We start from the raw sequence: 20,542 nt of genomic DNA, 5'->3' as shown, positions 1-20,542 counted from the left end.
AGTCTGACTGTGATGGTGAGAGTAGGATGAGACTGAGGATGCAGTAAGCAGCTCCTTCAACCTGAGACTGAAACACCCTCGCTACAGGAAACCTCACTGTTGCTCATCCTCCTTCACATCATTTGACTCTAGAACATCTTATAGACACTGGACACTTATAAATGTTATTAATATTTTTAAGCGTGTCTTTAATATTATATATTGTCTGCTGCTTTTTCAACGGAGCTATGGTAAATTAATGTCCACATTGTGAGATGAATAAAGTTTCATTCTACTCTAAACAGGTACTATAGAAATAATGGCCAATTTACTATTTTTCTGCTTTTCTGATCTTCTTCTTCCTGCCTTTGTCCTGAATGAGCAGCAGTTGGAAGTACGTCATTTTTATTTAGGTGGTTTCATCTGCTTCAGTCTTTGGTTCTCTACAGAGAGTTCCAGGTGTGAAAGCCAACCAAACCATAAGAAAACCTCCTGAGAGGAGGCAAACTATCAAGCCCAACGCTTCATTGAAATAACTCTAGATAATTTGAAAAGAAGGTGTTGTGACTAAAACTTTCTTGGCAGCATAAACAGTTTGGTGCCTTTGATGGATCCTTCCCAAGCAAGTATTGTTTTTGAAAAATAATCACTTTTTAAAATAAAATCAGAGAAATATTTCCTAAAGAGAAGCATAAAAGCTCCTATAGTTGATTATCATTTCAGAGGAGGCTTCACACGACTCATGGTGAGATGATAACACTGATCCTAGCTCTAACAGTTGATCATTACAGCTTAATCTTTAGGAAAATTATTTTTCCTGCCAAACATACAGACTGTACCTTCATTTAACTAAAGCAAGATAAGATTTTGTCAGTGTTCATTTCTAAGAGATCTTAGGATGAGACTTGTCCTGAAAAACCTGTTGGTCATTTGACCTGTTGGTTCATATTTGGTTTATCTGTCACAGAACAGGCAGACAGCTGGTTCCAAGTGCAGCAGGTTTATTTACAAAGCTAAAAGTCCACAAATCTAAATCAGAGTTAGGCGGACAGAAGTCAGCAACGAACATGGGAGCAACCAGAGTGATCAGGGTCCAAGCAAGGGTCGGGGCAGGCGACAAACAAGCAGAATCAAAGATGAAGTAGGATGAAAGATGAAGAAGAATGAAAGATGAAGCAGGATCAAAGACGAAGAAGAATGAGAGGAAGCAGGATCAAGGATGGAGAAGAGTCAAAGTCGAAGAAAAATCAAAGACGAAGAATCAACGATGAAGAATCAAAGATGAAGAGGATTCAAAGATGAAGAATCAAAGACGAAGAAGAATCAAATATGAAACAGGATCAAAGGCGAAGAAGAATTAAAGATGAAGCAGGATCAGAGATGAAGAATTGAAGATGAAGAAGAATCAAAGGCGAAGAAGAATTAAAGACAAAGAAGAATCAAAGACAAAGAAGAATCAAAGCTGAAGCAGGATCAGGTGAACAGGAGATCGGGTCAGGATGAAATGCTTAGTATGCAGGCTGAGTGGCACAAACAATACTTTGCACAGAGTGAGACTCTGAGCAGTGCTTAGGTGTCCTGTGGGTGATCAGCAAACGAGAGTCGGCAGAGCAGCATCCAGGAATTGTGCGCTGGGGTTGCTGGGAGATGAAGTGCAGTCAGTACTCTGGAGACGGCTCCCACCAGTGACCAGAGGGGGAGACAGAGTGCTGACTCCTGACATTAATAAAGTCAGTTATCAGCTTTGAGGTCATTGAACCGGATATTTAATATACCTTTCTGATCAAATCACTAACAAGAAGTAAATATATTTACTTCTGTTGTAGACTGGGCTGCTTTGCCTCATTTATTGCAGGGTTATGGTCTAAAATGACTCAAAACAGGTGAAAAGGATGTTTTAAGGGTGTAAAACTCCTCACTATTCTGTGTAGTTTTCTCATGAACATTTTCACACTTTTCTCTCTTGTTCGAAGTGCCATGGTGCCAAATTGATCTAATAAAATGCCCCCTATTGGTCACCTGGTGAACTGCGCTGGCATCAGTTAGCTTTAAGGTAGATGGTTGTTTTTGAGCAGAGCTCCGGTCAGTCGCCATGACCCCGTCTCTCCCCAACAATAAACAAACCTGACAGACCTGACCTGTGAGGGCTCCTTAATTCCCAGCAGGCATCTGTAGTCAGCTCTTCTCTTCATTTTTGTGTCATCACTCATAGACTCACCTTTCTCTACAAATCACAGTCAGCTTAAAACGTCTACACAAACACAACAGATACTTCACTGAAGTCTGAAAACGTGACTTCCGGATCAAAGAACACAAATTCTGTTAAACTATAATTTATTCTAATTTCTCTGAAGTCATGCAGCTTTTGTTTGGTGCCTTGGCGGAGGAACAAAGTGCTACAGCAGCAGATCTGAGTACAACAGAACAGGTAAACAAACACGCAAATCCTCTGAAATGAATCAAAGACAACATGAGCTGCTCTTAAGGCAAAGAATGTGACTTCAAATATTGATTTCCTTTTCTTTCCAGCACCTCGGGTGTTAATGGAAACTCCTAATGGCATGTTTTAAAGACTTGTAAACAATGTTTATGGGGATCTTCACAACCCAGAAGAGGCAGCTGGTCACAGCTTGCTAAAACACACACTGACTTTATACAAATGCAACAGCAAGTCACTAAAAGGTCAGTGGAGGCAGGACTCCATTAAGACACACGCCGGAGTGTTTTACAAACCAAAGGGTTGGTCAATGGGGCATCAAAGCTACAAATAAAAGGTGATTCAAGTCAAAGAAATGTATCCTTCTTATATTGGCAATTTCATGATCAAATTAATTCATTTATCAGATCATTTTAAAAAAATATATTGGACAACACTGTCTTCACCTTTTCCTACTATAAAAATGACCCTTGTCCAAGTTATTCCTTATTTTCATCCTGGTGTGGGGTTCTATGGAGCTAAATTGGGGCCAATATTATTTGAAACGCAAATAAAACAAATGGAAAAAAATATTGGTTTGTTCCAAAAATAAATGTAAAATGTTCAAAACTTTTTTGCTGTTCTAAAATACACTTTTCAGCATCAAATGTTCTGTTTTGGGGATTCAAAACTCAACAATTCAATTTCAAAATGCTTTTTTTTTCTCTTTCAAAACTTCTTTTTAAATTTGTTTTTTTTTCCTTTCTTGAATCTGAAAATTTCCGATTCAAAACTTTCGGCTTCATTGTGTTGGGTCAGAGGTGGATCGTTCCACCTTAATTGTTTTTTTTTTCCCCCAAACAATAGTAAATATAATTTATGCATGTAACAGAGGTGAAAGGTTGAATGTCAACCTGACAACAGAAACTATGAAATATGGCTAAGTAAGCCGGCTAATACTTATCTGTCTTCAGAGTAAAATGATTTTATGAATTAATTTATATGAAAATCTTTGAGGTAAATCTGTGGGAAATTGAAGTACACTGATTTCGGAGAACCCACCGGCGACTGCAAGTTTCAAATCAAGTTCTTGAGACGTGAAGGAGGTTCTTGCCTGAGAACCATAGTGAGCAACTAGAAGTGCAGGGGTCGATTTTAAAGTTCTTTAATGGTCTATAAACAGTTTTAAGGTCTTGGATCATCATATCTGGTATTATTTTACAGTATGACTCATTGTGGACCTTTAGTGAGGCCTTATTCAGTTTTTACGGACCTCGTCTGAGGACACGGCCTCCCAGAGAGCCTCAGGACTGCAGACTGTTCATGTATTTAATGGAAGTCATTTTATTTCTTGATACTTTTTCTAAGTTTTAGGTCAATTGTTTTTTAAGACTACTTCTGATTTTTACTGGTCCATTACACTCTATGTTTTTAATCACTGCTTTTACTTGTATGAATATTTATTGTTGCTCTTTTTAAATGTTGTTTTAAGTCCAGTGTCTTCCTCAGAGGAATCATCCAGACAGCTACCAGAACTTCTCATAGAACAGGGTCCTTCTCTCGGGTCTGGCAGCTAGCTTTGATCGGAGAGCATTCTGATCTGGATATGTCATCATGACTTGGCATGGACACATACCCACAATATCATTTCCTCACGTCAACATCAAGCCAAGTTTCCACTTCAGTTTCTATTTCTTTTTTTTTAAATTTATTTCTATTTCATGTTTTATTATATTGGGTGTAGGGGGTCAGGGGCGTTGAGGGCATTCTGTGTAATTTTTATTTCATTTTTGAGCCTGTAAAGCACATTGTGTTACTGTTGTGTGAAAAATTCTTCAGTTTGATGTGATTTGATTTGTGAAACAAGCTCTGTTTCACTGGCCTTCATGGAGGCAGTGTAGGGTTCACTTGATGAAAATGTCTTATCAAGACATATTTTTTTTGCTAAAGGGACAGAACCAACATGATTGATAATTACACTGAATCGAGCCACTCTGAATGAGAAAACGACAACCTTTCAGTCTTATGCCCATACACTCTTTTTAGAATAGTTCGATTGACTGGTTCATCAATCAATCAAATTGAACTGAAATGTAATCTCAAATGCATGACTAAGTGGTAAGTTGGATATGTTTTGTCTAGTAAAACGTGAGAAAAGGAAGCATGTTTGAAAATTTTTTAGCTTTACAATTAGGATAATAATAAATGACTGGATTTTGTATCAATCAATCAATCAACCTTTTACCCTGTAAACTTATGTGGCTCCTGCTCCGTTTTCAAACCATTCTCACGGAGGAAGCCATAGTTATTTCAGTGAAGATACAACTCATCAAATCCTAAGGAAAATAGTAAGAAATCCAATGCTTTAATTCTAGGTAAGTTAGTGGGGGGTGTGTGTGTGTGTGTGTGTGTGTGTGGGTGTGTGTCAGAGACAGATGTGTGGATAGAGTGCCTGATTTTGTGTTTATTGGGGTCATTTTCAATTTGCTGTGGAAAGATTTGTACCCTGAAGGTTTCTGTGGAAAGGCGAGTGTGTAACAAGGGTTGTGTGCTTGCACACGTGCACGTCTGGTGTATCACACCTCAGCTGCATGATTGGATGCTGTCAGTCAAACTATTTGCAGAGAAGAGGGAAAAGAACTTCCTCTCTCCGGTTAATTTATTCTCTGGCTCTTATTTTGCTCTGACGGCACATTAAAGCAAGATCACGGAGGAAGGGGGACGAACAAAGCTGGGGAGGAGATGAGCGGAAAGAGAGAAATGTCAGAGACACAGAAAAGGATAAAGATAAGGAAATAAAAATAGATAAAACGAGAGGAGGGCAGGAGGGGGGAAGGGGCAGGAAGGACAAGCGGAGACAACAATCAGCAGGAGTGTTGCACATGAATGAACGCTGCAGCACAGAACGTGTGATCCCACCATGTTGGAAAGCAGTAATTCTTCACACATGCTTCATAATGACTCGCACAGCGCTTCAACCTGAAATGTGAAAAACGGCTCCTGTGAGGCTGAAGCAGCACTTCCTGCCAAAAAAGGAAATATATCAGTCCAGATGGGGGCACCAGAGCAGCTTCAGAGAAGACTTCCCCTGGTCCCAAACACATATTTGTAATATTTGAATATGATTTAGAAATACAATGGTTGTAAATGTAACATTGTGCAATTCTTACATGCATTTAAAAGATTTTAAAAGCTTGTTTAAGCCTTTATTAAAGTTAGCACATCACAGTAAAGTTTGTCTTAGCGGTATCAGTCAGCTTTTTATGCGTTGCCAGCAAGGTTGAGAGTTACAGCTAATGTGAATGTGCTAACATGGCTAACGTGTAGCAGTGTGAGAGTGTTTTCATGTGTTACTAGCAAGATTTGGAGTTAGCATAGTCACAGTAACGTTTGTTTTAGTGTATCAGTCTGTTTTTTATGAGTTACTAGCAAGGTTGGGAGTTACAGGTAATGTGAATAACGCAACTTACATGCGGCGGTGCCAGAGTATTTTTATTTTTTTTTCCTCGGTCTTATCAATGTTTGGAGTTACAGTAACGTTTGTTTTAGTGGTATCAGTCTGTTTTTTTTTCTTTAAGTTGCTGACAAGGTTGGGAGTTAGCATAGTCACATTTGAAGCAAATGTTTTAACACTTCTCACTCATAACCCAACGCTTCTGATGTGGCTAATGTGTAGCATGTTACAAACAAGCTCTAGGCTATGTCTGAATTCCCATCCTAACCTCTAACTACTAATAATCGATATAGTGCAGAACTATCTACTGCCCTGGATTTTAAAAGCAATTCAGACACAATGCTAACTGCTTTACTTAAATTGAATCAATATGAACATTTCACGACGTCTATTTATGACTCCTCTGTGTTCTGATGATGTCAATGTGGATGGTTTGCTGTGGCCACTCCTCCAGTTTAGGGGTTACTGCCCGAGTGCTACAATCAACATGAGCACCTTCACCTTCCAAGCTTCCACCAGTTCCTCCCTGATCCCTAGTGTAGAATGGTAATGGTGAACCAACTAGACATACAATTAAAACAAAACAAAAGATGTTACAGAAACTCTGCTAACACTCATAGTTTTATTATATTGTCAGACAGATTAGATGAGAGCACTGCAGCTGTATCAGCAGTGCTCTCAAATCAAAGAATCATGATTGAAAACATTTACAATTTCTGTCAGTATTAAGACAAACCCTGCTTGTTTTGACTCTGTGGGTTCGGAGCTCCTCTGCTTGTGGAGAAAGCCGCATTGATCTGGTTCACCAGCGGGAGGCCTCACACAAAAGCAGAAGCAGAGCTCCTCTGTTTGGTTGTGGTTCTAAAACTTCATGTTGTGGCCTGCGACATTGATTTCCAGGTTCTATAGCACACAGGGAGTCTGAGTACTACCTCTGAGGATGGAGGGTTTTTGGAGACACTTTCTAAAGCCTGAAAGAAGACTGAATGACAGCCGCAGAAATGTATTACACCCTTCCCACTCAGTCAGAAAACCTCTTTTCATGCCCACCTCTTCTGACAGCATTTTTCTATTCCAGGAACATTTTAGAAATACTCATGAAGAGCAGCTACTTCAGCTTGAAAAAAAGTCAGTCATCAACATTGAGGGATGAACCAATAAAATATTACTGTTCAAGCAGTTCCACATATTCAGATTTCAACTCTGCTTTTCCTTCTGTTTGTATTTGATTCTGTTGTCTCAGTTTAACCTTTTGTGTGATTACTATACGAGGTTACAACTCTGAAGACGTCTCAAAAATCTATTTATCCAACACAATTTGCACATGTAAACAGGCATGTTGTAGAGTAACAAAAATTTTAAGTCTTTTGCTATTGTCACATCTGGGTTAAAAAGATTCACACCAGTATGCAGTATGTAACGTTTATTTACATTTTTTAAAAACTCATTACCTTGTAGAGATTAGAGTCAGGACATACTAATCTAAAGGAGCCATCTACATGCAAAAGAAGCCTAAACCAGACGTGACCGTCTTGTTCACATTGTTGTTTTTACAGGTCTTGACTAGTTGCACCAGCGACTGAGAAATAGTTGAAAGTTTTTTTGGTACTCCCAGGATGTAGCCTCTTCAAATCCTCTTGCAATTAATTATATTCATCTTGCTGTGTCTCAGACAGTTTGTAATGTACTGCCCTCATGGTTGGATACAGGCTGTCTGCAGGTGAAACCTGTACACGGCACACAGCTGGTTCATTAAACCACTCGCTGAGCGTGTGGAGTGAGAACGTTGAAGCAGATCTTGTTCTTTGGGCATGCTGGGAGTGACAGGTCACAGTGACACAGATACAGTGTAAAGTAAAGTAAGGTAAAAGTGGGAAATACGTAATGATGCAAACACACCAAACGCAAATTTGCGTGCCCCGCCCCTTTTTAACCATGTGGTGAATTCGCTGCTCGTCGCTTGTCAAAAAATGTGTTGCTGAGGCCGCGGCCGCATGTGGGAGGAGCTACCAGCTCTTTCTGTGGATATCTCACTTTGAATGAACTGAAGACACATACAAAAGAATAAAGGTTTATTTATTGTGAAGAGTTCTAGAAAAACATGAGTAATCGTGTTATTCAAAGATTTTCCCGGTACAGGGGGCTGTGTCTGTGTAACAGCTGCTTCTGCAACGTTTGTGTGTTTCAGTGTTTGAGCTTGAAGGCTCTCTGTTTTGTATTAATCAGAGGGGGAAATAAAATCAGGAGACCTTTTTTAATGTCTCCATGAGACCAGAGCTGGCAACTCCCGCAGCATCTCGCTGTGTGCGGGCATATCGAGCTCCGCGCAGGAGCGAAAGCCACTGATCTGTTGGGCACCGATTGGGTTTTATGGGGTTCTGGTGCCAAAGCGTTTCATCCTAGCGGTTCCTAGTCTGTGCCAGTTTTGGTACTTCACTCTGCGTCCCGCGGTCCCTACTCCCCAGTTCCCGAATGCGCTCCACGGTCCGTGGTCCGCAGATTCTTGCCCACGGTGCCCGGTTCCCGCTCCGCGGTCAGTGCTCCTGCACTGGCTCTCTCTCTCCCGGCGTGTGGAGCGTACGAGCCCCGCTGGTCCGGGAGGCTGTCCGGCTGCAACCAGAGAACCGTGCGCTGTGACACGACATAAATGCTTGTATTAGATTAGTATTCTACCCGCTGATCGGGTCACTGGAGAAGTCCCTCGCCCAAACCTGAGTTCCTGATTAGCTGATGTGACGCGGTGACCTGTCAAACTTTAGGTATTTAAATTTCACGCCTGCCACCCGATTCGCGCCTTGCCGCTCAAATCGAGCTGCTGGCAGACGTTCGCGCTGCACTGATCACTTACATCACGCCACGGGGCTTCAATTCACCTCAGAGCGCGTCTGGACCATTGAATAACATTGGAGATGCCACCAGAATTGCGTTCGGTGTGAATGCACCTTAAGCGTGTTATATACATTCTTCATTTTTTACACCCTCCCCCATGAAATGCAGACTGCACAAAGAGTGAGTTGGTGCTGTTCATGTGATGAGTGTGTCCTCCTTGTCCCGCAGAAAGCCTAAATGGGTAAAGGTGCATTCTCACCAAACGCAATTCACGTGCCCCGCGCCTCTTTCATCAGGCAACGAATTCCCTGCTCGTCGCCTGTCAAAAAAATGTGTTCCTGAAATCTATGCTGCGACCATATGTGGGACGAGCTAGCAGCTAATGTTTTTAGGATGATGCTATAAGGAACGGTGTCTGTGAATATCTCACTTAGAATGTATGGAAGACACAGATGATGTTGAGAAATAAGATTTATTTAATTTAGGGAGTTCTACAAAAACATCAGTAATCATGTTTTCATGTTTGGGTTTATATGATTATTATTAAAAGGTTTTCCCAGTACAGGGGGCTGTGTCTGTATGACAGCCGCTTCCGCGATGTGTCTCTGTGGCTGAGCTTGAAGGCTCTCTGTCTCATATTAAACCGTGGGGGAAAAATAAAACTAGGAGACCTTTTTCCTTTTTTTAATGTCTCAATGAGGCCTGAGCTGGTAGCCTCCACACCCCGCAGCAGCTCTCTCTGTCTGCCAGCATATCAAGCCAGTGAGCTCTGCCGCAGGAGTGAAAGCCACCGATCTGTCCAGATTTGATCCTGCCTTTGTGCCAACGTAGCCGGATGAACTCTGCAAACCTCCAGCTCCAACAGGTTACAGAAATAGATGGAAGTTCTGGACAAAAACGCTCGCTTTGTACTAATATCCTACTCGCTGATCCCGCCACTGAAAACGTCACATGCCAAAAGCCGAGTTCCTGATTGGTAGATGCGACATGGCAACCTGTCAAACTTCACCTATTTAAATTTTAGCTGTGCCGGCCAATTTGCGCCTCATCCCTCAGATCGCGCTGCGGGGATTCACATCGTCTCATGTCGTGCGTGTTCCATTGACTTAACATTGAAACTGGCCGCCTCCGCAGCGCTAATCACGTTTAGGATTAATGCACCTTAAGGCTTCACAAACAACTAGAGTGTGGTGTAAGCGGCAGTGTCACATGTATGTCATGAGTGTGTGAAACTAACAATAGTCTTAAGAATACTTCACAATCCACCTACCACACGCTCAACAATCATACATTCCAAAAAGACTCAATGGGAACTGCAGGTTTTGACCTGACCCCTCCTCTCTATGACTCTCCATTGGCTCAAACAACCTAAAAAAACACATTCTCTGTAGGGGTTAACCTCTGTGTGGCTTCATGTGACCATAGCGTTAGTCCAACTGACCATCATCAGATTTGACCTGAGCTGTATCTGCATTTAAAATGAGAGGAGTTTGCTGCAAAGACATGAGAAGGAACGACAAACCAGCTGTCAGCCGTTAGAGCGGAGAAGATAACCTATTATCAACACCTCAGTCAGAGATTATCCTTCTGTGAAGAAGGTTTCTGTAACAGTCTATCACTTGAAGACTTAAATATGCTTCATTACACTCAAACGTTTTGATCTGAATTATTCCAGCCTGTCAGCATATGATCATAAACACACTATACCATGCTCAGGTTTGAGTCATTTTCTGGATGAGGAGGAGAGACATGTGAGCACTTACCTCTGCTCTGAGAAGGTAGTAATTAAAGAAGGAGAAACCCTTTCAGAACTTTAGACATGAAGTACATTTACAGTTTTAACTACTTTGACAGTTTTATATGATGAAAACATGACAGGATTTCAGACGACAAACACACAAGACTAAAGTCTGGAAGTGAATTAGTTCCTGAGGCTGGAAAACCAACAGGGGTGCGCAGACAAGTGTGCATGGACAGAGTTCCTATAGTTCACTCCTAAACGTCTATTTATCATCACACATCAGTGCACAGAAGCCTAACGTTGAACCCCGTTGATACTGCAGAGCAAAGACAGAGTTCTGCTCAATTATCCTCTAACTGTCTCAAATTCCGCGACAGGTGCACAGTAGGGTAGTGGTTAGCACTCTTGCTTCACAGCAAGAAGACCCAAGAGTCCTATTGCAACCTTTCTTTGTGGAGTTAGCATCTTCTCTTTTCTCCAAAGACTTCATGGGTTGATTGGTGATTCTACAGTTAATTGTCCCTAATTGTAAACTTGACCGTGTGAGATTGTGCGGCCATGGGAGGGACTGGCAATCTGTTGAGGGGGTACCCCACCTTTACCCAACAGTAGTTGTGATAGGCTCCAGATATCCCGTGACTTCCAAAAGGGATCAAGGAATTTACTGATAGGTGTTTCATCGACATATATGCTCAAAAATGGACTAAAACACAAGAAAAGAGGCAGAAGAACTACTTAATTCCAACAAACATAACACAAAAACTGACAGCATCAACAACAAGTCTGCTACCTGTTCATTGGTAATGCTACAACATTTTATATTGGGGGGTGGGAGGTGGGCAGAAGACTTTGGAAGGGTGACAAATGAGAATTGCACAGTGGGGGGGCTTACACAGTACATGTTTAAAGCAAGAAATTTCATTTAAAAACACAGATTTTGTTATTTCTGCAATGGTAAAGGAAGCTGTAATTATTGCTTCTATAAAGTCTATAAGAGACTGAATGTTGTCAAGAAACTAATCACTTCTTAGACTCAGCTGGGATGTTGATGTAGTTTTTGTTGATGAGCTGATGAGAGTCAAAAAGGAAAGACCTACCATTATAAGTATGGAAAATGGTAAAAGACGTATAATTGTATAGTGCTTTTTTACCTTCCTTGAGGGCCCAAAGCCATCACAGACCCATTCACCCGGTCAACCAGTCACACACACATTCACACACTGGTGGTGGCTCCGCTGCCAAGCACTTACACCAACCCTCCATCAGAGGCAATGCGGGGTTCAGTATCTTGCCCAAGGAGATTCAACACATGCCAGCTCAATTCTAGCGACTGTTGCTAAGAACTTTTATGACGACCAGATCCAATGACAATAGCAAATGCAAAGTTTTAAACATAAAGCTGAAACATCATACAGCAAATACAAACTATCATCAAAGAACTGTGGACATGCAGAAGATATTGCTTAGTAGACAATGAACTTTCATATTAAGGTGGAGGGCCACAAATGGCCCGTGGGCCGCCAGTTTGAGACCCGAGCTATAGACCATGTACTTGTAGTGAATACTTCTTCAGACTAAATTGGAACATTTTACATTTGCATACTTGGACAGTGCACAAAATGTGAACTTCAAGTTTACTGCCTCACTTTAAGTATAGACTAAGTTAACTTGTAGTACACTTACAGTATATAGGGTACTTTATGCTAAAAGTACAAAAGCCTAATTTCTGCTAAATTAAATGGTGCTTAATACTCTCAAATATCATACCAACATGTTTCATGGTTGTTCTCAATCATTTCCATTTAAGCTTTTCATTCTAAGCTTATTTCTGTGTTGTGAAGAATCTTGCAAGAGTGACCCTTCGGACAGGTTAAAAAAAAAAGAAATCCTGACCGACCTGCTGGATGAACGTGTGCGCTCCCTGGGGGCTAAGCAGCAGGACAGCTCTGCGTAATGTGTCCCGGTATCGGTTCAACTCCTCAGTCCGCATTGTGGTGAAGAGGTTGGTGAAGACTTTGCTGATGTTCCTGTCCACCCTCTGCAGAGCTACGTCCACTCCCTGACGAGACGTCTGATCCAGAAAACTCTGCAGGCCGCGGATATCTGCAGAAATCAACAGGACAAAAATCAGAAAATAAAGAAATACGTAAATCAATCTCCGACACTGGAAAATACAAAATAATAATGATTTAAAAAAAAAAAATTCTAATTCTATTACATATATTAAAATATTGAATTTTAATTTTCTTATATATACATGTATATACTGTATACTGCAAACCAACTTTTGAGTTCAGAATTTTTGTCTTTTGTGGTCACTGTTTCAAATAGTATAGTACACTATATTTATCTGAAAGGGACACATGATACATTAAAAAGTGTTGTTAATTTTAATGGGATAATTTCAGAAACAATAAAAATCTTAAAGGATCATTATGATTAAAACATGGTGGATGAGCTTTTTCAGGTAAAACAATGGAAGTCACACAACCTACAACCTACTTCTTTAAAGACACTGATAACAATTGTGTGTGTGTTTTTTTTTTTTTGCTGGTTACATCAGGTTGCGTTTCGACCATGAACTGGCAAAAGTTATTTTTGTCTGGCACTGACATGACAGCTGTGCAGTGCTCTGCTGGTGACAGGTCGTTTGGCCGCAACAACTCTTCCTCGTTTGCTTCCTTCCTCTCCCTACATCTTTCTCTATTAGCACTGACAGCTGGCTTGTACTCAACTCTAACTGCCACTCCCCACTCCTGCTGTGCTTTTTCTCCCCACACCAGCTAGCTACCATCATCCATCCATCAACCTGTCACTCATTCCAACTTCCCAACCTGGAGGTCTGAGACAGAACATCCTTGCTGTGGGACAATCGACAAACGCGTCCACATTTTCAAGAGGTCGATGATCTACTTTGTAGTCATTTCAGGCAACCTTTTGGTTGTTTGTCATGGACACCCGGGTTAAGAGAGAGGGGCAGAGCTGTCCACCGATCACTACCTGGTGGACCCACTGATGGAAGAGGAACTGGCAGACCCAAACCTACTGCGAGGGTTTGCTGGTAATGTCTCCTCTTCTGATGTATCTGTGATTGTTAGGAATTGGGGTTGCATAGTCTCTGAGACAACAAGCTTCAAAGGTAAAGGCTGCTGTCACACTGAAGAAGGAATCCTATTGAGCCTGGATAGCTTGTGGGATCCCTGAGGTAGCTGACAGACACCAGCAGTCTAATGCCTCAGTCACAACTGCCCTTATAGGTGGATATGGACTGTCTGCAGGTGGAAAATGGGCAAACATGTTCACAGGGCACCTATAAAGACCACTCGGTGAAGTCGTAGAGTGAAAAGATTCCTGTTGTTTCTACAGGCATGCTGCAGCAGTTCGTAGTGAAGGCTTATACAGCATTGAAGTAGGTGAGATTAAAGCACATTATCTGGATACTTCAAGCCTCTGAGTCCTACATATGAAGACTGGTAATGCTCTTCAAGTGGTAAGTACTGTATTTACTCCCTGTGTTCACATTGACTCTAAGAAATTAAGACATAAGAGTGTAGTTTGTGCAGACATCCTACGGGTATTTTACGGGGGAGATAGGCATCATCTGCTCACCCCGTGTGTGTCACATTTGCACAAGGTCAGTGTGGAATAATCGACATTATCACCCATTGATCACAAGTGTGTTTAAGTTACATTTTCTTTGTAGATACTTCTTAATACATTAACTGCATGCATGACAATAGCACATTCCATTTTTTATGGCGTCCCTTAAGGTAGCTGCACAAGCTTCAAGGAACTCTACACCTTGGACAACCCAAAAGACCTTAGTACTCGTACGGGTCAACCCTCCTTATGGGTACAGGAGACTAAGACCTAAGTGAGATGCGGAAGTTGTGGAGGCAAACATCTCAGATCTGAGAGGAGTTCTGTCAGCTAATGGAGCCAAACTATTAGCCTTAGAGAGATTTTGGCAAACCATCTGCTGGCACAGTTTTTTGTTATTGCCAAGAACAGTTGACTTAAACTGAGCATGTTGATGGACAGTGAAGGTAACACTTGAGGATCTCTGGTTGGTTGAGGGCACAGACTGTGTAAAACAGGGGTGTCAAACTCATTTTGGTTCAGGGGCCACATTCAACCCATCTGATCTCAAGTGGACCGGACCAGTAACACAACCTGCGGTCAACTTGTTATCTGTAGCTTTGTTTTTGACAGAAAACGAGTGGAGTCCACCCTTTCAGGATTTTTTTCTGGCTGAGACTGCACTTGTTTTCTGACCTATGCAGAGACTGAACTCATAAATATGCCTGAAACCCCCCAAACACATGTCATCACTCATCTCTAAGTTACTGGCAGAGAAAGCTGAATGACTTCAGGTTTTGAAAAGAGAATCAAAGGTCACACAACAATTTACAGGAATGAGAGATGCAGGCGGACGAAATGCCTCCATGTTCCCCCTTCACTAACGAAGCCAATTCCCTGAACTGTGAAGCCGAAATCCAATACAAAAATTAAAGAAACTGTGACGTGGTGGAAGGCATTCCCTGACAGCTCCGTTCATTTATCATCAGGCTGCAGGAGAGGACATTTTAATTACCTCTTCACGTCCTGAAGAGATGGGAAGGAAGGGTCGTTAAAGTGGAGGGGGAGATGCAGAATGAATGATTGGAAAACAGACTCACAGAAGAGTGGTGGTCTGTGTTTATGAGCAGAGATAATTGAGCCTTTTTATCCACATTGCTGCTGACAGGTGTGGCATTTAGCTTTGTTGCACATACCCCTCCTGCTGGGCCTCAAAATAGGTGTGTGTGTTTGTGAGTTTCATCTCTGTACTTAATATCCATAAAGCAAATCCACACATGCTCTAACCTTTCAGTGTGACATCTAATGGGCAAGCAGCAAAGAGCCTCAGAACATTTAGTGAATCTCCGAGGACTAAGTTGGAAATAGAAGCAGTCTCAGCAAATATTTGGCCAAACTGAACCACCTCCTCCACCCTGTTGTCTTGGGTGGTAAACATACCCTTCCCATCATCAAGAGTTTGTTTGTAACTCTCCTGTAAACACAGATACGAGCAAACTTAGACGATCTTGCTGCACCTTCAGGTTGGCCTTGGTACTGAAGTGCTTTTTATTGGACAATCAATCACTATTGACAAGAGAGGAGGTATAAACTGTTTTGGGTCAACTAAAGAACAGACGACCAAACTGATGACTCTACATCTGTGAGGTTCTCCTTCAAAAACTTGTAGAACAGAGGTCCAAAGTCAGTCCTCGAGGACCGGTGTCCTACATGTTTGAACAACCTGCAATTGAAGGTCCTTATTGGCCAAACACACCTGATCCATATAACCAGCAGCAGAAACTGCAGGGTTTCTGGACAACCAGCAGGAGGCCGGCCCTCGAGGACTGACTTTGGACACCTCTGTTGTAGAACTTCACATCATTTTTCTGTTCATGACTCAACACTGATAAAGCTTTCAGATCCTCATACCTCAAAGCTAAAAATGCCGGTGCAACAATATTGAAGCTATCCAGTCGTACAGTTTAGAGCCAGATGCTATCTTAAAAACCCTTCGGCTCTCCTTAGCTTGTTTACATTAAAGTGGGTCATCTGGACCCCACAAGACAGTGTGCTGAACTTTTTTTATCATTGATTTTTTAGTTTAAATAATGTCCATGGCAGACATAAAATCCTGTCCACCTTTGTCCACATTTGTCATGGAAGGAATCACACATCAATATGTGGGTGGAGTCATCTGGACCCCAAAGAGAGCGGGAGGGTTAAAGGGAAACTAAACACAAAATCAACTTTTTTTTTACTGTTGACCTCTATAAATGAGGCTTTAAAGTGCTGTCTGTTGGTCATTGCCAAATTTTTGACAAATTAAACTTGTTTAATTCTTGAAAATATAGTCAAAAAACGCCTGTGTGCTGCCCCCTACAGGTTGAATCAATGTATTACAGTTGAATTTTGTGGTTGGTCAAACCATGTAAGTTTCACATCATGATCTGCAGCTGCAGTAATGATAACAGTCCTGCCCCCTCTGACTGGATTTTCAAACGTTGGCTGTGGGTGGAGTCAGCCTCCAACTTCCCTGCTTGGTTACCCTTTAAATGAGGGAAACAAAAACAGTAATGATGTAGTCGTCTATAGGTTGATGCATAGAATGGAATGAAGCAGAGTGTGTTTTGTTTGTGTGTGTGATAAAGCTAAAAGCTTTTTCAAACTGCATTTTTAATCTGCTTTTGATTCACTGCAGTTTCATTAACCCTTGTGCCAAAAAAGGGATTGACTCCTTGGCCAAAAATAAAATAAGTCTGCTGACCCAGCCATGTTAACCGTCAGAGTCACCAGCTAATGGTTGCTTAACTAAAATCTACCTAAAGAAACAAACAAAACCCGCAAACTAAGACTACCAAGGTCCAACCCTGAACTAAAATACCAAAACCCAGCAGTGTAAGACTGCTGAGGAAAAAGAGAGGGAAAAAGAAAAAAAAACTAAACCTTAAGTCCAGCTGCCTCCTGCTCTGCTCCCTGCCTGACTGAACCAGGTCTCCTCTGTCATACAGAAATTCAAAAAAATGCTAATTTAAGCTTTATTTTCCTTATATGTGTCCTCCATCATAAGAAAAATACTCCATGAACATGTCAAAAACACCAAAAAACACAATTTCCATCAAAGGCAATCTTTAGGACAGTTTTGATGATTTGCAAAGGCCTTGATTGATGATTTTTATAGGCATGGTCGATTAGTGTTGATTGGTTGGAGACCATCGTCCCCTCCGTATTAGGCGTCCTGTACAAAAATCCATTGAGTTTGCCAAATTTACAATCTTTGTTTTCATTCTAAAATACCGGACTTATTTTTCTGTAAAGGTTTGAACTTTAAGAGTTTAAACAAGAGAGAAAAGTGTGAAAATGTTCATGTCTGTCAGAGAAAAATTGATCCAGTTTGTAGTGAGGAGTTTTACACCTTTAAAAGGACTACTTCACAGATCGTACGTATCGCAGGTTATTTTTAGAACGTAACTCCCAGCATAAACGAGGCAACACTTCAGTACTAAATGACTGATTGTGAGACCAGCAAGTAGGAGAGAAAGTCAATCCTTGTGTAAGCCGAGCCCCCCGCCCCTGTTGAGTGTGTTACCTTCAGCACACCAACCACACAATCTCACTGCTGGGCTCCTCCTTGTGATCAGAATATGCTGCTGATGCAGAGAGCGAATGAAATGCTAATGCGAGCCTCATGATCACCCCAGCCTGCTGTGATCGTGCCCCCCCCACTAAGGTGCAATGTAAATTAAACCAATCAAAGACCCGGGGGCGACTTTGCAGCCTCCATCACAAACCCATCAAACCTCATCTGAGGCGTGCGGCACCAGGTCGGCTCTGGAATAACAAACATCAAGCTTGTGGCGTTTTCACATTCATTTCATATATCGATGTTTAGGAGCCTTCATTTTTTAGTATGGAACCGGCGTCATGACATACGTTATAACAGCTGTCAAACGGATTACATCTGTCACCACGTCCGCTTTCAGAGGAAAGACACAAATTAAATCCACCCACATCATTGATGTTCAACATTTTTCAATGTTTAGAAACTAATATCATTTTTTTCTTCAAGAATCAGAGGCACATAAATCTCCTGAAGGTGTTAAAAGATACCTATTATCATAAGAAGGTGAGACATTTCTCTCCTCCCACAATGATTCCTCTTGGAGACATCAGATATTACACTCGACCTGACTTACAAGCAAACCAGGCGAGTCAATCAGCACAGACCAAACTGTTTAAGGGTTAAGCTCCATCTAGAAATTATGCCCTCTCTGGTTTTAATTCAACATGTAACAGATAATTAAAGAACACGACACAAACGTCTTTAATCTCATTTACACTAATTGCTTGTTTGAATCTCTTTTTGTCTCTTTATCATCTTCTGGTATCACACTGTTCTCATCTTCATCATTGTGGAAACAAACTGGGCTTGCAGCCGTTTGTAATAAGCTGCAGAGTAATTACCAGCAGATAATACAGTCTGAGAAAATGCGATAACACCATGCTTCTGAATGGAGGCAAACTATTTAGTTATGTGTGCGACTTCACAACGTGGAGCTCATTAAAGTCTCCAAAAATGTAAAAACGAGACTTATTTAAGCAATCATCCAGAACTTCAAGTGATCTAGCTTAGATTCAAGAAAATATGTTGTAAAGTTGTCTCAATTAACACAACGTGAAACAATAAGACAGTACAGAAGAAGAAGGTGCGAAAAAAACAAGCAGTAAAACAACAACAGAAAAAAAACACATTAACAGCAAACTCAATTTCACTGATGGTAGAAATAGAAAAGTCATATAGTAGTAATGAGATGTATGTGTGTCTGTAAGCTCCAGGGATAAGACCAGTTCTTTGAATTCTTTCTTTTATTTCATGTTGAGGAGATTCTATCACTGAGGTGACATGCTAACAATGCTCTCCTCTGGACTCCTCTGAACCATCTTACTGTCTTCCTCAAGGACACTTTGACATATGGGACAGGGTGTGTGGAGACTGAACCTTTGATCAGAGTTCAACCTCTTTTCCTCTGCACCACAGCTGCCCCAGTAAGGGCTGATAAAACTGCACCAAAATCAAGGCTTTCAGTTTGTTTATGAACAGACTTATTCTTTCCCTTTTTGGCTTTGGTTTTAAAGCTGTTTCTGTTTCCTCATTTCTCTTTGCTCTTGTCTTTAATGTTTCCACACAGTAAGCCCCACCTCGCCACACCTCGCCTCTGTGTGTGAAACTGTAAAGGGCAGCAGCAGTTCCTTCAGCTTTTATCTGTGGATGAACTGAAGGCCTTCTGGACAATCGGTGACGCAGCAGACTAAAAGATGAGCTGACATTTGTCTGCAGCTTCACATATTGGAGCCGGAGGCATTTTTAGCTTTCATGTGTCATGTTTCTGAGAAAAAGCAAATGTAGCTTCTCTCTACACCTAACTCTTGACATCAGTGTTTATACTTCTATATTTTCTAGAGTGTGTTTTTGAAGCTCTGAGGACAATGTGGATGAAGCAGCAACAATGATAGATTCAACATGAGAAACAAGCAAAGCATCCACCACTGAAAACGACACGGTGTTGGTTTTGCACATTAGTATTCTAGTTTACCAACTCATGTCATGGAAAATTAGTGTCACATCCTCTGCATTTGAATAATGGGGAGGTTTGCTATATTTCATATGCCTAATGCGGTAAACTCATGGCCTTGTAGAAAGTGCCTGCAGGTCAACTCTGTGTGTATTTTTCACACATTAAACAAAAATGATTATGATGCTAACGCTTCCAGCAAACACAGGAGCATTTATCTGAGCTATAAACATGAAGAAGAGACATTCTTTAAGGAGGATCCTAGACTGCTATAGATGTTGACATCTGTTACCGTAGCATGACTGCTCCAAATACATTTTAGAGGTGTTAAATTATAGAGTTAATCACATTTAATTAAAGATAGACAAGTTAGTGCTTTTTTATATCAAGTTAATCACACTTTCAATCTATAGCGATAGTTGTGTTTTTAAATTTAAAGCTAGGGTCCAACGGTTTACTTGGATGAACGTTTTATTTGAATTAACCTTTAAACGGGTCTTTCATTACTCTTAGTGTCTGCGTATGCAGCGTGCGCCAGTCGCTGCTGTGATGTCATCAATGTGAGACTTTGTTCTTCTTAAGAGAATTAACCCAAAACAATGCCACTACACCAAAACAGTTGTCTATTATGTAACTGGCTGCAACACAAACGTTATGCTCCCCCTCTCCCCCTGTGGTCAGAGCACATGTTGATAATAATAATTAAAATGCATATATTTATTTTTAGATTAAATTGGCTGATTTTCTGTTGGTTTTACGTCCATAGAAACCAAACATCAATACGTGAGGAGTTGGGAGTGAGAAAGTGTTGCTGTGGGACATAAACATGTAAATACAAACCATCGAGTCTTTGCTCATTATGTTGAAGCTTTAGTTGAAGCCAATCGGCCTTAAATATTTTACACCTTTAGGATAAGTTAAAGACTTAATTGATTCTTTCAAATGTCTGTTTAGTATTTGCTGTTGGGTTAGAAACCAAAGACTCGAGCAGA

General features: G+C 41.1%; 1 protein-coding gene across 3 annotated transcripts in view; it reads right to left on the bottom strand.

The window, feature by feature from the left end:
- The window catches only part of grid1b (glutamate receptor, ionotropic, delta 1b), a 458,806-nt gene that overhangs the window by 128,875 nt on the left and 309,389 nt on the right, over positions 1-20,542 (bottom strand). For 2 of the 3 annotated variants that reach the window (XM_024284275.2, XM_024284276.2), the window contains exon 4: positions 12,317-12,522. In XM_024284275.2, the coding sequence (XP_024140043.1) occupies positions 12,317-12,522 (206 nt within the window). Of the gene's footprint in view, positions 1-12,316; positions 12,671-20,542 lie in introns of those variants that run through there. The other variant, XM_024284277.2, reaches the window with a different exon arrangement.

This window comes from Oryzias melastigma, linkage group LG19 (assembly GCF_002922805.2).
Source record: "Oryzias melastigma strain HK-1 linkage group LG19, ASM292280v2, whole genome shotgun sequence".
Classification (NCBI taxonomy): domain Eukaryota; kingdom Metazoa; phylum Chordata; class Actinopteri; order Beloniformes; family Adrianichthyidae; genus Oryzias; species Oryzias melastigma.
The sequence above is the reverse complement of the archived record's forward strand: the minus strand, read 5'-3'. Positions and strand labels throughout refer to the sequence as shown.